General features: G+C 38.9%; 1 protein-coding gene across 3 annotated transcripts in view; it reads left to right on the plus strand.

Moving 5' to 3' along the window:
- The first annotated feature begins 2,362 nt into the window (after positions 1-2,362).
- LOC127638925 (protein Wnt-5b) overlaps positions 2,363-16,965 on the plus strand; it is a 95,974-nt gene continuing 81,371 nt past the window's right edge. Inside the window, exons 1-2 of one of the 3 annotated variants that reach the window (XM_052120687.1) lie at positions 2,363-2,824; positions 3,015-3,151. Coding sequence is in view for 1 of the 3 variants with exons in the window: in XM_052120685.1 (XP_051976645.1) it covers positions 2,810-2,824 (15 nt within the window). In the remaining 2 variants the exon portion in view is untranslated. Of the gene's footprint in view, positions 3,152-16,965 lie in introns of all 3 variants that reach the window. The other 2 variants (XM_052120686.1, XM_052120685.1) reach the window with 2 other exon arrangements.

The following is a 16,965-nucleotide window of genomic DNA, read 5'->3' on the forward strand; positions in this document are numbered from 1 at the left end:
CAATGGAGGAAACAGAGCTGGAGAGTATCTCTCTATAGAATGTCTGTCTGTCCCAATCAAACGCAAAGAGCAACAGACTGTTGTGCGGAGAACCAGAAAAATGTCAAAGCAGTCTCTGAGAAACTGCTGAAATTACTTTATTTCAGCAAATAAGACAAGCTTGTACTCATTGCATATAGAGGTAATGAATGGAGCAATTCTAAGAAGGGGTTTGGAACCATGTCAGGGCCCGAGGACTGGAGCTGGGCTTGATTATGTACAGGAGTGGGTCGTGAGAGGTTTGTCAGATAAAAGCTGCAGTTGAAATGCATCACGTTTCTAGCTTGGCTTTATCGCGGCCGTTTTGACATTCTTACATTTTGCTTGCATTTGATATGGCATGGCAGACGCGAGGGAGTGCGTTCAAAGGCCTCGCATTCCCATGACAACTGCAATGTCAGTCAGTTCACTGTTTCCATGGTGAGATGAGTTCCTTCGCCATTCAAATTGAAACTTTAGAAGGTCCCTTATAGCATGATGCTCTTAAAGGTACCGATATTGATCCATTGACAGAATGTGTTGATGAATTTTTTAACAACTGTAATGCTAGGTAGTTGTTCCAGGTCTGTTTACCAGATCGAAGTTCCTAATCTCTTTGCCAGAGTATTTGTTATTGTGAGAGCAAGTCTATAAAGACAAAGACATAGGCCTAGTTTGCCTCGTCCCTTCTTTAAAAAAAAAAAAAAAAAAAAGCATAAATGTGGGTTACAGTGAGGCACTTACAATGGAATGGAATGGGGACAATCCGTAAATGTTCAAATACTCAACGTTTAAAAAATATAGCCACAAGACGTAAACAATATGCATCTTAGCATGATTACAGTGTAATTAAATCACTTACTAACCTTTTCTCTGTACAGTTATTTCCAATTTTACTACTTTGTTGCCATGACGATTTAATGCCAGAAAACCTAAAACACTAAAATGACTGTAAAACAACAATTTAAACAACTTTACAGTTCAAATGATATGCAAGTTTTAACAGAACAATTAATGCAAATCTTTTATAAAATTATAAGCTTCACATTTCTGCCTTTTAAACCCTCCAAAAACTGGCCAAATTCACTTCCATTTGAATGTCCTCCCTGTAACCGTTTTTGCTTCTTTTTTTCTTTTTTTTACGAAAAAGGACAAGTATAAACAATTTTGGTTGTAGGCTAATCAACATTATGCCACAAAAGCTGTCGATTGAGCTTAACTTGTATTGAACCTGTAATATTCCTTTAAAGAAAATGACATGTCTTTCAATAGGGTTGGGGGAAAGGCTCAGAAAATTGAGATGTTATCAATACTTTTGTCAGAATCTTTCACGCTGTTTGCCAGCACAAATCTCCAGATGTCAGAGGTGGGCACGCAGCGGTAGATCAGGCCCATATGTGTGGATTCAGGAGTGGAGCACTGCAATATGTGTGTTCTGGAGAAATGGAGTTGGGTCTGACCTGCTGGCCCCTCTACGCTTGTTAAACCGATATCTTCACATGTGGAAATCAGATACAGCTCTACTGCATGTTTGTGCTCCATTGTCATCTACCGTTTGTTCAGACGATCCGTGTGTGTGTGTGTGTGTGTGTGTGTGTGTGTGTGTGTGTGTGTGTGTGTGTGTGTGTGAATAGACTGTAGGTGTACACCCCAGCAAAGTTCAGAGCTATTGTCAATGATAATTGTCATATTTATGCATTTTTAGTACTGCTGCAATCTCTGTGCAGTTATGAAACTACAGCTTGAATCAAATTGCAAGAGTGCAAAGCAGTTTTTTGTCAAAGCCATTTTGTTGCAGTTTTATAAATCGTGCATTACTTCGTAATATGCAAACTTTTTTCAAATGTTATACTTTACTTTTTTTTTTTCTTTTACCCATTTGACAAAACAGTTTTATCCAAAGCGCATTACACTGCATGCAAAATATTCTATTTATCATGTGTGCCCAGGGATTCCTGATCTAGAGGTTACAGGCACCATGCTACCAGTTGAGCTATTATTGCATTATGTTTATGTAAATTATTAACTAGAATATTGTATATAAATAAATGTTACAAAACTCTAAAAAGTTATAATTAGATTCTCAAAGTATGCACAGACCTGCCACAATACTTCATCACTGTTATAATAGCTCATTTCTACAAGTTTATTGGCTGACTAATATGAGCAGTGGTTGGGACACTGGTCCAAGTGTTCGTTAAAAGGGAATGCGCGTTCCCGCTGGGCTGTTGGAGGACTGTGCTTTCTTTCCCTCCCCTGTTTCAAAGTTGGAGAGATAGGGAAGGCAGGCGGGCCCATTAGTAGGCAATGCACAAACTAGTCCAAACTCATTCAGTCTTTCACCCCCCTGCCCGCGGACTGAAGCAGTCGCTAGAGTTTCATCGTCTGCTTTTAGTGCTTTCTTCTAAGCACTGGGGTTTTAAGTTAAGAACCAGTGCAGTGACACATTTTGCCTCTGGAAAGAAAAGAGAAAAGAGGAAAAAAAAAGTTTGAAAAGGTTTCCAAATTTCCTGCACAAACGGCACAAGAGGATTAAATGCGGAGGTTGGAGTTAAGAGAAAAAACTTTTGAGCGTAAAAGTTCAACAACTCTAGTTCATCAACTCTGTGAGGTGAACTGAATGATTCCAGACTCTTCTGTCCACGATAAATTGCTCTAATAAGAAGGGGGAAAACTGTTTGTCGTTCCAGCTGCCTGTCGCGCGCTGCAAGCGGGGCGCGTGCCTCGAGTTTGCGCGCTTGTCAAGCGATCGAACGTTTAATTGACACCTGTTGCATTGTGACGCGCGACAATGCACTGTTTCCCGGTAAGTGATTCAAACATTTAAAAAAGTTAAATTCGAGTGAATTCTGTGGAATTTTTGTAAGATGGACAGCGCCGGACAGTTAGAGGAGTATGTTCTTCAGTCTGTAAGTGTTTAAAAGGGAGAGAAAACACACGGGGAACTCAGGCGTCAAGTTAAATCTGTCTGAGGTGGAATTGTTACATATTTTCAGGAGTAACTCCTACTTTGTGAACGGTTAAAAAAGTAACTCAAAGAACATAGAGTTAGACGAGGTTCAGCTCCCAGGACTTCAACTCTGGAACTTTAGAGAAACTTCTGGAGACCTGCGCTGAACGGAACGTCAAACAAGTAAGAATGTGTTGTTTCTATCACGCCTATTACACGTTAAATTAATTGTAAATGACGTTTGTTGAAAACGTTTGCGCTCCTAAGTTACGAACCTAGGTTTGAGAACACCCTCTGTCAGAGAGAGAGAGAGAGAACGTTTCTGCTGGTCCGAGATGCTTCATTTATCCTAGCTATTCACCTCTAAGTAGTATTTACAACAACAAAAAAAAAAATATATATATATATATATATATATATATATATTTTATTTTATTTTATTTTTATTTTTTTGCACAATACCTACTTGTATCTAGTTTTATTTAACCACTTAAATTCTCCTTATAGTAATCAAGCTTTTTCCGCTGACTTATAGAACCCTTATGTCCCGTTAATCGTAGATGTGTATTTTTAATGAATTAATGTCGTCTTTGGTTTAAACGACTCACCCTTCGAACAGTCAATTTAAGACTGGGATACTAAAATAAACTGAATCACTCATCGGCCTTTTCATTCTCGAGGCCATAAGATATGGGGCAATTCTTTACGAATTTAGGTCAAATGATTTAAATAACTTTTATCTGGCTCGTGCTGGGATTTTATCGCAAAAATACTTTGTCCTATAATGGAGTTAAAGCTGAAAAATGACAGCTGGTGCATTTTATGAAATTAAAGCCGTCTGTAGTATGTCCGTATAGATGTATTTGAAATCTACCTCCTGTAGGCTATGTATGTTTTCCACGTCTTCTTGCTTGACGGATCCTAATTTATTTACGCATATTTTGTTGTTAAAGTTAAAAGTGTGTCTAAAAGTTTGGATATATTTGTGAAAGTTTAGTTGCATCCTCTATATGCCGCTGTGGACGTTTGCATCGTCTTCACAGATGTTTTTTCATAACATTACATTTAATTATTTAGCATACAAACATCATTTAGTTTTTTACATTAGAAATGAGAAATGTTTGATTGTCAAATTTATTTCTTATGTATGGAGAGATAGTTTTGCAATATATTTTGTATTATATTAATATTAAGCAAATAGAAAAGATTAGAATAGAAGAACAGGGAGATCTGCAAGAGATGGCATTGCCCACCACAGAGCCCCCCATTTAACATTGTGTCTGTCTGGGATTACATGAAGATACAGACGCAATTGAGTTAACCTACATAGATAGAACTGTGGCGAATTGTCCAAGAAGCTTGGAACATCCTATCTGCCAACAACTAAGAAAAACTATGTCCAGGTGTACCTATTGGTGCTGTTTTAAAGGCAAAATTGTTCACACCAAATATTGATTTAGCTTTTTTATGTTTACTGGACTTTGTATGATGTTAACTGATAAATGAAAACTATTAATGGCATTATGTTTGAAGATACCCTCACTATGCAACATCTTTCAATGTGCCTAAAACTTTTACGTGGAACTGTGTGTGTGTGTGTGTGTGTGTATGTGTGTGTGTGTGTGTGTATATATATATATATATATACACACACACACACACACACACATATACATATATACACACACACACACACACACTACTTTTTCTAAACTTTTGAAACAGGACTGAAATATTTCTCATGATCTTAAAATTCGTTTGATCTGAAGGCGTATGCTTAAATGTTTGAAATTAGTTTTGTAGAAAAAATATATTTGTGCCAACATATTAATTTAATTATAAAAGTAAAATTGTACATAACAATTTTTTTTTTTTTTAAATTGATGACTTGGACCAAATAATAAAGAAAATAAGCCAATAAGTGCCCAACATATAGATGGGAACAACTTCAATACTGTTTAAAAAGCATCCCAGGGTGATACCTCAAGAATTTGCTGGAGAAAATGTCAAGAGTACATGTCTGCAAATTCTAAGCAAAGGGGGACTACTTTGAAGATGCTAAAATATAACACAGTTTTGATTTATTTTGGATTTTGTTTAGTCACAACATAATTCCCATTGTTCCATTTAAGTTATTCCATAGTTTGATTACATTAGTATTATTCTAAAATGTGAAGAAAAAAAATATATAATACAGATTGAATGTTTTTCAAACTTTCTAAATATATGTGTATGTACGTATGTGTGTGTGTGTATATATATGTGTTTATGTGTGTGTGTGTGTATATATATATATATATGTGTGTGTGTGTGTATGTGTGTATATATATATATATATATATATATATATATATATATATATATAATGCCTTTTTTATGCAGATTGTTCATTGCATCTGTTTTGTTTTACTATTATGGACATTTTTTGTTTTGCGTGCACAGTATTTGAATTTGTGTGTGTGTAACGTAAAGCTACCTTTTCCAGTGCCTCTGGAATGATAAGACAAGAAATGCTTGTCTGCTCATGACTCAGACAAAATAGTTTCTAACCACAAAAATATAAACAGGTGTCGGTTAACCAAACACTTGAAGATTTAGATGTACTCTGAGTCTCTCTTTTATCAGCTCAAACTAAGGAATGGACAGTGGGAAGCAATATCTCCTGTTGTGTGTATAAACGCTGGCTGCGGGTTTCATTCCCTCTGTCGGCTGGATAATTCATGTGTTTGTGTTTTATGTTACCTTTTCTGCCTGTCATAAACTGAATTTGTTTAACTGACATGACAGGCTTGCATTAAACGTATAGGCCACATGTGCTGTATCAATTGTGCATGTTAGACCTCATTAATACTTAATCTGTGAAGGAAAGAGATTCTGGGATGTAATGTGGACCCAGAGTTTTGGAGAAGAGCAACTCTACACTTAGGTCTATTGCTTAGTCTTTATCTGATTTTAAGATGGTCCATAATACTGCACATTCATTGGAAGTTTGGTGTTCCTTGTCTTCCTGTTGAGATCTTAATCCTGAAAGTGATTTGGGTGTTTTGAGTGAAGCCCTGGTCTAACAGTAGATGAGTGTCCAAGTGGTGCTGACACTCATTTGGATGTGCATGAACATGAGGTTCGATGGATTGTATCTATTTTCCATGGGGTTCTAAATATCTAGAGGATGTGTATAGAAGGCCATTTGATGAGGCTTTTTTCATTGTTAATTTGTTTGAAAAGACTAGCTGTATGTTAATGACCAATTCCTTTGATCACGTCAAAGGAATCCGTGAAATGTATGCCACTTTTCCGCAGCCAAAAGTCTCTTTTGCAAAGCGAAATGGGTCAGATCTGTGATCAAGAAACTGCTGTTTAGCTTTCAGATGCTTTCAACCTCATTCCTACCTCAGTCCAGGGTTTTTCCCTCTCTCACTCTGTCTCTTTTATATATGTCTATCTGTTTTTCTGTGGTATTTGTATTATGGGGGGTGATTAAGCCATTGATTCATTTAATGAAATGTTTGAGTTCTGGGGCGGAATGAGAAGCTCCAGACACCAGCTGTGTTTCTGTGGCCAAAGCTCTGGGAAACCTCTCAAAAGCTGATTCAGAGAGATAAAACCGTCAACAGCCCACCTGCACAAGCCAACCTGCCTCTCTTGCCTGAGCACGCGCTACACACATGTACATCCCCCATCATTCACAACACACACTCTTTGGATCGCTCTTGTTTTTTTTCTCGCACAATCTATTATGCTGTCTTTCTTTCGCTCTTAGGAGAATGCATACACACAAACGCACAAACAATCTAAACTTTACTCTCCTGTAATCGCATACACACGCACAATACAAACAGGTATCCCACCTCCTCAATAAATGTGTATTTCCTCTGCAATTGTTACTTGTGTCTACATTGCTTGTTATTCTTGTCAGATTCTGGTCTGATCACCATGAACCAGATGCTTCTCTTAAGTCTGACAATGCACCCTGCCAGGCCCTGCAGTCCATTGAAAAGTTAGGCATCCTTCTTTAAAGTGCTAATAGTACCACCCCCTGCTCACAAGCTACAACAACAGAGACCACACCACCTCCTTGATACAAAACAGCTCTCTCTGTCTCCCTTTACCCATCCCTTGTGGCCTAAAGCCTTTTGTTGCTTTCTGGTTCTTGGATGTAAGCCTTTCTCTGGGTCTTTTGGGGACGTGCAGGGGCATACTTCTGCCCACTGCCTGACCAGAGCCACCCTGAACCAGGGAGAATTTGTGCAGATGTCTTCCTCATGCTAACCAAAGGCTGGTGCAGTCTTCAAAGTGATGTGTGATTTAGATGGTCAGCCGTTCACTTGTGAATATAAGGCTAATGGATCTTCTTTGATATATTTTTTAAAGCAGCACTACAAAAATGTTCCTGTTTTAGTTTTCATCTTGGTTTTCTTTAATTCAGCCCAAACTGCTTAAATGAATGTTATGGTTTCAGTACTTAAGTTAAGCTTTATCAACAGCATTTGTGACATAATGTTGATTTCTCAAAAAAAAATATTTTGACTCGTCCCTCCTTAAAAAAAAAAAGAAAAAATGTGAGAAGTGAATGGGGCCAATGTTTGGAGGAATTAAAGGCAAAAATGTGAAGCTTATAATTTTATAAAAGCACTTGAATGAATTCTCCTTTTGAAACCTGTTTATTAGTTTTGCTGTAAAGCAGTTTTAGGGTTTCAGAGTTTACAGTGTTAATTTGTCATTGCAACAAAGTTGTAAAATTGGATGTAACTTCACACAGAATAGGTTAGTAAGTGATTTCATCACACTAAAATCATTAAAGGGGTCATGACATGGGTTTTTTTATTGTATTATTATGTTCACTTAGGTGCAATTATAGTATTAATATATTTTTTTTTTAAGAAAAACTTTTAAAATCTAGTGATTTATGACCTTTTCCCACCCTGTTTCTCATCCTCTGATTCAAACAGTCTGTTTTGGGAGCGTTTTCCATTTAAGACTTCAGTGTTAACGCCCACTGTTATGATTGGCTAACGTCAGTGCCTATGTATCAATTATTGACGCCCCAGCCAGAACAATATGCAAGTAAACTAAGTAAAAACACTGTGATTATTCATAATGAATGAAATTGCGCTTTAAAAAGTAGTTTAAAGTTTAAAATAGATTACTTACAGTTTGCGTCGTCGTTGTTCCCAGAATAGTCGGCACGGACTTATCTTTGAGCAACAGTTTTCTGGCAAAGCCAGCATCATATTGAGATTTGTTCTCAAAACAGTCATCCTTAAAATGTACAGAACAAACGCTTAAGTTAACACTGCCGTGACTGGGACGTCCTCAAAAAATAAACTGCATCCATTTTTCGCTGACGTCTGGATCTTTCGGCAGCTTATTCAGAGGTTTTGTTTGACCACAGCCAGGAACAGCACATCTGTGTGGCATCGTAATTTTCCTGTGCACAAGTAGTCTCTGTCAGAGCTCGCTGTCCATCGACTGAACACTTGTGAGGCGCACGGCGATACGAAATGAGCGTAGTTGTCTTGCGCTGGAGGCGGTCATATGCAAACGCTGGTACGTCACTTCTAACCGTCACGTCACTTCTAACCGTCACGTCACTTCTAACCATGAATCCAGAACGAGCTGTATTTTGAGCTTGATTAAATAAATGATTCATTTAGAATGGGGAGGACGTCTTAAAATATTAAACTTGCAGGACGTTTTAATGATACAAAGACCTCTTATATACCAAAAGATCAAGGCAAATTTGGTTTCTCATGTCATGACCCCTTTAAACACGCATATAGTTTACGTCTTGTCACTATCCTTTTTAAACTACAGTATATATGCCTTTACACTGCAAATGCAGCATCGCATGTGGAATTATGTTTATGCAAAACCAAAACCTAAAGCTGTAGATTACTTAAAAAGAAAACACTAATCTTTTTTCTGCTTGAAAGCACTTGTATTTCCTTTTGGAAGTGCAAATCTAATTGTTTTTGCTGTCCCAGTATTATATCACAACATCTCATTGGTTAATACTGACCTGCTGTGCAACAGTTTAAAAATGTAAAGACTTTTGCATTAAACTTCACTTTTTCCCCCCAATTTGGAATACCCAATTCCCACTGTACTCTAAATCCTCATGGTGGCGTAGTCCTCATGGATGAACCTCAGTTGCCTCCGTGTCTGAGACCGTCAACCTGCGCATCACGTGGCTTGTTGAGTGTGTTGCCGTGGAGACGTAGCGCATGTGGAGGCTTCACGCCCTCCACCGAGACATCCATGCACAACTTGCCACATGCCCCACCAAGAACGAGAACCACATTATAGCAACCATGAGGAGGTTACCCCATGTGACTCTAGCCTCCCTAGCAACCGGGCCCATTTAGTTCCTTAGAGGATCTGGCTGGAGTCACTCAGCATACCCTGGGGTTCAAACTCGCGGTCTCCAGGGGTGGTAGTCAGCGTTTGCACTACCAATTGCACTTGTTTTAACAAATCTAAGATCATCAGCTTTACACTGGTTTCTAGCTTGTAATCATATAGAGATAGTCTAACTTGTTAAGATGCTCAACAGAAGCTCCAACACCTGGTGTGCACTCTCTAAAATAACCCACTATTTTAGAAGAGGAGGCAATGTTCATTGATTAGAGAGGTCCAGGTTGTAAAGTGTTTGTGTTCAGCCTCTTGACTCACTCATTGAAGGGCACAGCGTATCGACATCATGTCCGATTGAGAATGGGCATGTCTGTCTATGTGTTTACCTTCATCACCTGGGATGTGCATTTTGATGGGCATCAGCATCTATCTGTCACTCACACACACTCACATATTGACGTCCTGTCCATACGCAGAGGCTGATCAGCAGAATTGCTGCACAAATTTCAAACGGCTCATGAGCGCTAACACAGCGCTAAAACTGGAGCAAAGTTAACATTTGTGCTTTTATGAACAACATTTTGTTTACTAGTTAGACCCTTTTAACTTGCATTTTCCTGTATCATGAAAATTAATGTTGACTACCATATTTTGTGTTTTTATGCATGGCGAAAGCTTGCTCCTTTTTGCATATGTGAAACAGTGGCTGGGGATGTAACTGGTAAAATAATACCTACATGATGTATCTCCGCACCACGTTATATTGTCAGTGCTGTATGGCATCGACCTGGTGTAAACACAGCTGTATATAACTCCCAATAGCCAGCTGTTAATTTGTGAGTGTGTGTTCACCTCTGGGTGTTAGAAGATTCCCCATCGGCTCTTTAGCAGAAAGCAGGGCTATTCCAGCATATTCATCAGTTATGCAAAAGGCTCTGCACTTATATGTGTAAGATTTAGAGAGTTTCCGGTAGAGAGGATAGATGTTACAGATACAGGCCACTGTTGAATGCACACATGCCTGCACATGTGTGTGTTTAACCACTTTAATGTGTTAGATACTGCTGTGAAGTCCTGTTTGAGATTTGAAGCTTTGTACCAGATAAATCTCTCCCCCTTGCTGTGATGTGCAAAATTGGGTGTCTTGATGGTGAGTCTTTTAGTGGCCTGGGCAGCAGGGAGGGTTTGAAGCTCACCAGGGTTTCTAGTTGTTGTTGTTGAAGGATGAACAAAAGAATGGTGAAATTATTTTTCCAGTTATGCACTAATTGAGCTCTACTAAGGCCCAGAGACAGACATAGACTTTAGGAGTTTTTACAAAAGTTTTACCATTTCTTCTGTAACCAGGATGTTAGCAGGCTGTTAATGTATATTTGTGTCTGTCTGTATTCACATGCACACACTTAAAGTATGTTCACCCTTTTGAAAAGCCCAGCTAAGACCAGTATGATTTCCCACGCTGGTCCAGTGATGACTTTGCTGGATTAATATCTTTTGTTGGTCCTTGAACAACATTCAGGTCAAAAGTAGTCCTTATTCTACACATTAAAGCAGAAATGAAAATACTGTTCCAAACCTGTATGACTCACTGACTTCTGTGTAATAAAGGAGATATTTGGCTGTATATAGTCTTAGTCATGGGTTAAATTGGACCAGTACAGTCCGGAATGGTGTTCCGGCACCTTCGATTTCCTAAAGAAAAAAAAATTGCTTGTTTGTCAATCAATTCCATTTATTGTGTTCTCCAGTGCAGTTTTTGTTTGATCCATTTGATGTATTCCTTCTATATTTAGCGAGTGCACTTGTTCATTGTGCTTTGCTCTAGTCAATTGTGGTACTGCGCTGGTAGAGGCAACATATACGAGAGTGGCATGAGACAACGCAACCCCGCCACCACCCTGCATATAGACGCACCTTCCGCTACTGTATCTGCCAAATGAATAAATGTATTGTGCCATGGTCCTATCTGTTTTAAAGAAATCGCGTAATATGGAATCAACTGCTCACCCGTTTCTTAGATCCACTGATATGCAGTAGCAAGTTTGCTTGGTTTTGAAAAATAAAAGCTGCCTGAAGGGGTTTTTAATTCAGAATCAGTTGCATCCAAAGCAACATCAACATGGATCAAAATATCATACCACTCGAGAGTAGGGTTCCCCCAACTCTAAAATCCCTTTTCTACAACACCCCATGATTTTAGGAGATCAACACATTTCATCAAAAGGTTTGTTTCTGTGAATACGGTTTGAGAGCTGTCTGCTATGTATGCAATCATTAAACCTGCTGTAGAGCACAATGTTTATTACTTTATGCATTTATTGCCCAGTCTTTTTTAAAGGGATATCTCACCCAAACATGAAAACACCACCATCATTTACTCACCCTTATGTCATTCAATACCTGTGACTTTTCCATGGAACACAAAAGGAGATGTTAGGCAGAATGACAGCCTGGATCACATTTCACTTGCATTGTATGGGGGGAAAAGATGCAATGAAAGTGAATATTGACTGAGGCTAGCATTCTGCCGAACATTTCCTTTTGTGTACTGTGGAAGAAAGAAACTCAAATGTGTTTGGAATGACATAGGGGTGAGTAAATGCTTCCAAAATGTCATTTTTAACTGAACTATCCCTTAAAGCGATAGTGATTGGCGCATTCTGACAGGGGCAGCACTAAAGAGCTGGCAAAGGATTTGAGTGAGAACAGACCATTCTGCTGAGCACATTTGAACACGTTGAGTGTGAAATAGGGTTTAGGGAGTGAGCTAAGAAGATTTTGAGGGCACTAGCAGAGCACTAGAAATAGACTGGTGTAATAGCTGTGTAAATCCTGCTTGAGCCTACACACACATGCACATACACACGCATATGGCCACGCTTTCTTTAAAACACTCTAATTTTCTCCTCTCACATGTTTTCTTGTTCTTGCACCAATTGAAACACAATTTCCCCACAGTTTAGCTTTACACACACTCACTAAATGAGAGTCTGACCCCGCTGCCCTGGCCCTCACAGCAGCCTTAATTGGTGTCATTAAGCACTCTGAAAGCTGGAAGATAATTGGCCGGGCCCACTTGAGCAAACAGGACTTCAATGGAGTCATTTAACAGGCGATAGGGTGAGGGTCTGGGAGCCCTGGGAAGAGGGCTGACAGCGAGAGAGGGGGGAATGGGGTGTTTGGGTTTAAAAAGGGTTTCTCTTAAACAAGATATTTGGGGGCCAAATGGTGGTAGCGCACTTAATCTGTTTACCAGGTAACGCTGTGACCCAGCAACACTGAAACACAATGCACTGTTATGGTTCTTTATGTATGCATCTTACAATAATGCATAATGTTATACTGTTGTACAAGCCTTAGTAATATTAAAAATGAATCTAAATGTTAATATTAGTGTACTAAATTCTGTCTGTCTGTATTTCTAGCTATCATTTGTTTGTTTATTTTACATATAGTTTTGAACAATATTTGAAGTTGGGAACCATGGTAGATTTGGGCAGTTTTATAAAACATATAGTTTTAACCGTGGATGTTTTTAAGGACAACTTTAATCCCTAAAATTGCTGTTTGTTTATTCTCCGTTCTGTGGAGACTTGGTGGGCTCTGTGGGGGCAGCGGGACGTTTGGAGTGACTCAGAACATCACCAGGCCTTTTGTTCTTCATTGAAGTTCATTAAGTTTTCCCATTCTACTGCCACAACATTATGGCTTTTATTTGAGTCCACTTTCACATTCATTGCCAGATTCACACACTTCCGAAGGCCAGATTTTGTGCCTGAAATGTGCCTACTGTCTAAGATTTCTTGCATTATTCCATCATCTTTTTTCCTCCTTACAGAAATTGTTTGCTCAAAAGTGAATGTTTTGTTATCATTTACACACACTCATGTTGTTCCAAACCAATATGAATTTCTTTCTTCTTCACAAGTCAGCCAGCTATACAGGTTTGAAACAACAAACTGGGCAAACTATCCCTTTAAAATGCTATCTTTTTTTATGTGTCTTGCTATTTTCTGCTTTCTAATAACATCCTTTATAACTTTTTCTCTTTAGCTCTCTCTCTCTCGAATGCCTAAGGCGCATTTCACGACTGATTTCACCTCATTGTGAGCTAGTTTACAGAAACATGCCGACTTCAACACATTGAAGTGGACAGCCAGAATCTGGGTTCACATTAATCCTTAGATGAGGTCATGCAACATTTGGGGGCAATTTAATATTATTTGCATTGCATCATCAATTCCTCTCCCTCTTTTCTCTTTTCTGACCTAGTATCCGCCACCCAGTCCACACTTTCTTCCACTCTCTTGGTCATATGATGAAAAGATGGAATCTAACCTCACCATTAATGAGGATTAGTGGGGCAGGGAATGTTTGTCAGCGAGCCAACCAGATCAAAGATGCTGCTCAGTGGACCGTGAACTCCTCTGATCCTGTGATAGCGAGAGTCCGTGGTCGCTTAAACAAGCAAAATAAACAACAAAACCAACAGCATCACCCCTGTATAGAACGCTGGGTCTCACAGGTTTTTTTTATCACTAGCGAGGCACATCTGACCCAAAATGACACAGTAGGGGCCGCTCCGTGCATCCCAGGTTGAATATCTATGTTGATCTATTGTAAATCACGCCTCTTCCAGCCAGCCAACCCAAACATGAGCCCTGTGAATGGGACTCGCTGGACTTGCGGTGTGGTCCTATGTTTATTTGCCTCCACATCCATGGAGGCTCTTTTAAAGAGCCATTTAGAGCATGCTGAGGCCTCGAGACGGCATTAACAGAAGAGATGTTGCACTGGAGACGCAACAGGTGCTGCATTGTGCATCTGTGTGTGCAGCTGAGTGTCCGATCGTGTTGGTGTGAACTGACAGTGAGTAAAGGTTCCATCGGCGGTGATCTGCATTCCAGCAGAGCGCTAATTATCAAGGTTGTTATTATTACCTAGCAAACAGACAGATGTTTAGATAGATGGTGAAAAGACTTGCAGGTGGTGAGTAAGAAGGAAAAGGGCTGGGTGGTGTGACAGTACTGTGTGACAGATATGTGTCAGCCAATCCAAGTTTTGCTGTATGGTTTATCCTGCAGTAGATGTTTTCATGACTATTACTTTGTAGGACTGCTTCACATTTATACAGTTTCCTAATGTCATTGTTTTTCTAAAATATACATTAAAAGAGACATGGAGGAAAACACTGTTTTACTGTGGATGTGAGGTGTAAACTTGGGAAAATCTATGTGTTTTCAAACGAAAATGTATTAGTGCGGACTTGGCCTAATGCTGCATGAACATTGTGTCGGAATTACTTTAAAGGAGAATTCCAGGTATAGCTCTACCGACGGCATTTGTGGTATAATATTGATTACCGCAAAAATATATTGTGACTTGTCCTTAGTTTTGTTTAAAAAGGTAAGAAGCAAATAGGAAAAGAATGGGAGCCAATCCTTAAATGTTAAAATACTCACTGTTTCAAAAGTTTAACCACAAGACATAAACGATATGCGTGTTAACATGATTTTAGTGTGATAAAATCACTTACTAAACTTGTGTGTAAAGTTATAGCCAATTTTACAACTGCATTGCCATGAGTATGTAATGTCAACAATCCCTAAAATGCAATTTAAACAACTTTGCAGCTCAAATAATACATTCGTTTTAACAGAAAAATGAATGTAAGTCTTTTATAAAAATGATAAGCTTCACATTTCTGCATTTTAAACCCTCCAAAAATTGGCCACATTCACGTCCATTGTAAGTGCCTCGCCGCAACCTCGATTTTTGCTTCATGCTTTTTGAGACAAAGTACATTTTTGTGGAAATCAATATTATGCCACAAATGCTGTTGATTGAGCTTAACTTGTATTGAATCTGGAATATTAACTAACTTTATGAGATTCAACTCGGAAATTCTAATGCCAAAAATAGCATTGTATGTTGATAACAGCAAAATATTTATCACCATATTAATTCAATAATTCACCTCTATATGTTCTTGAAAAATGTTTAAGAACAAAGAAAGTGCAGGGAAGTCCAGTGCATGCTGAGTGAGGCTTCCTAAGCAACCAATTGGCATGGTTGCTAGGGTGGGTAGAGTCATGTTGGGTTGGCCTGGTCGTGGTCGCTATAATGTGGTTCTCGCTGTCGGTGGGGCAAATGTTGAGTTGTGTGTGGATGCCATGGGGAAAGGCGTGAGACTCCACAAGCGCTAGGTCTCCGCGGTAATGCGCTCAAGTCAGGTGATATAAAACACGGATTTACGACCTCAGACGCGGAGGCAACTGAGATTCGTCCTCCACCACCCAGATTGAGGCAAGTCACTACGCCACCACGAGGACTTGGAGTGCATTGGGAATTGGGCATTCCAAATTGGGGAGAAAAGTTGGAGTAAAAAAAAAAGAACAAAGAAAGTGCTCCAGAGATCAATGGCATAATTAAATGGCATATCAAACAGAAATATGTGTTCACTAACTTCATCTATTGAGGGTGAGGCCGCTCTCATATTGGCTATTTTTGCATCTTGACGTCATCAAGCCGGAGCTTTATAGAATTCAATGTTTGCAATTTTTCTACGAAGATGTGAATGCTTTTTACATTTTGTAATTACGGTACTTCAAACATGGCGTAAAAGTATCATTAGTAGTTTACCAATCCCAAGCCAATATTGAATTTAATTGATGTATGGTCCCAGTTGTGTATATATTGACTAATTTAAAGCAACTCTGAATATGGCTCACCCAATCGGAGCCAAAAATATCTGTTGAGAATACTATTTGTAGTGTTGAGTCTTTTGTGTTGCATAATGTCAGGCTGATCATTTATTTTATATGAATAGGCTAATCTTTAATTAGTTTGTCCATCACATAAAAAATAAGAACAAAAAATAAAATGAGAGTATTCAGTTGTTACAATAGTTCACTGCATTGTCCAGAAATATGCATTTTCTTGTGGTTATTCAAATAAATACAAATCTTGTATTTATATATGCACAATTAGATTGTGATACATATCATTACTGTGATATAACATTTTGGTCATACCGCCCACCCCTAACACCCAGTACTGCCACAGAAAATGTATAAATCATCAGCAAAAAAAGTTGAGAGTTTGGACAGCAAAAGTTAAGAGTTTCATTAGCTATAGACTCAGACAGCCATGGGAGAGTGAGAGTGCTGCACACATTGGAAGATGGCACAGACTGACTGATGGGTAGGGATTTTGAAACACAGTTGGTGTAGGGAGACAGACGGCACACAGATAGACGTGATGTGAGGGATGAAGCCTGTGGGGAGCACAGAGTGTAAGTGCCCTGCAGGCTTCTCTGCCTGCATGACAGCTCTCTGTCCCATTTTACCACACACTGTGCTAAAATGTCACTGGTGTCAAATTGTTCAATGCAACTGCCTTGCATGTTCTGTCTTAGACACATTATTAAAAAAAAAAAATTACACTTTCTAAAGATTGTAAATTGTATTTATAACTTACACTTTAATTGAATTAATGAAAACTTGGACACCTCCGTTTTAGTGCTGTGGGTGGAATCTTCAGACGGTCCCTTACGAGTGCTGAAAGTCTATCGGAGCATTTTCAGGCATAATTCTCCAGCTACAACAAACATTGACTGTTTGAGTTCAATGAGCCTGTTTGAT

The sequence above is a fragment of the Xyrauchen texanus genome, chromosome 47, assembly GCF_025860055.1.
Source record: "Xyrauchen texanus isolate HMW12.3.18 chromosome 47, RBS_HiC_50CHRs, whole genome shotgun sequence".
Lineage (NCBI taxonomy): Eukaryota > Metazoa > Chordata > Actinopteri > Cypriniformes > Catostomidae > Xyrauchen > Xyrauchen texanus.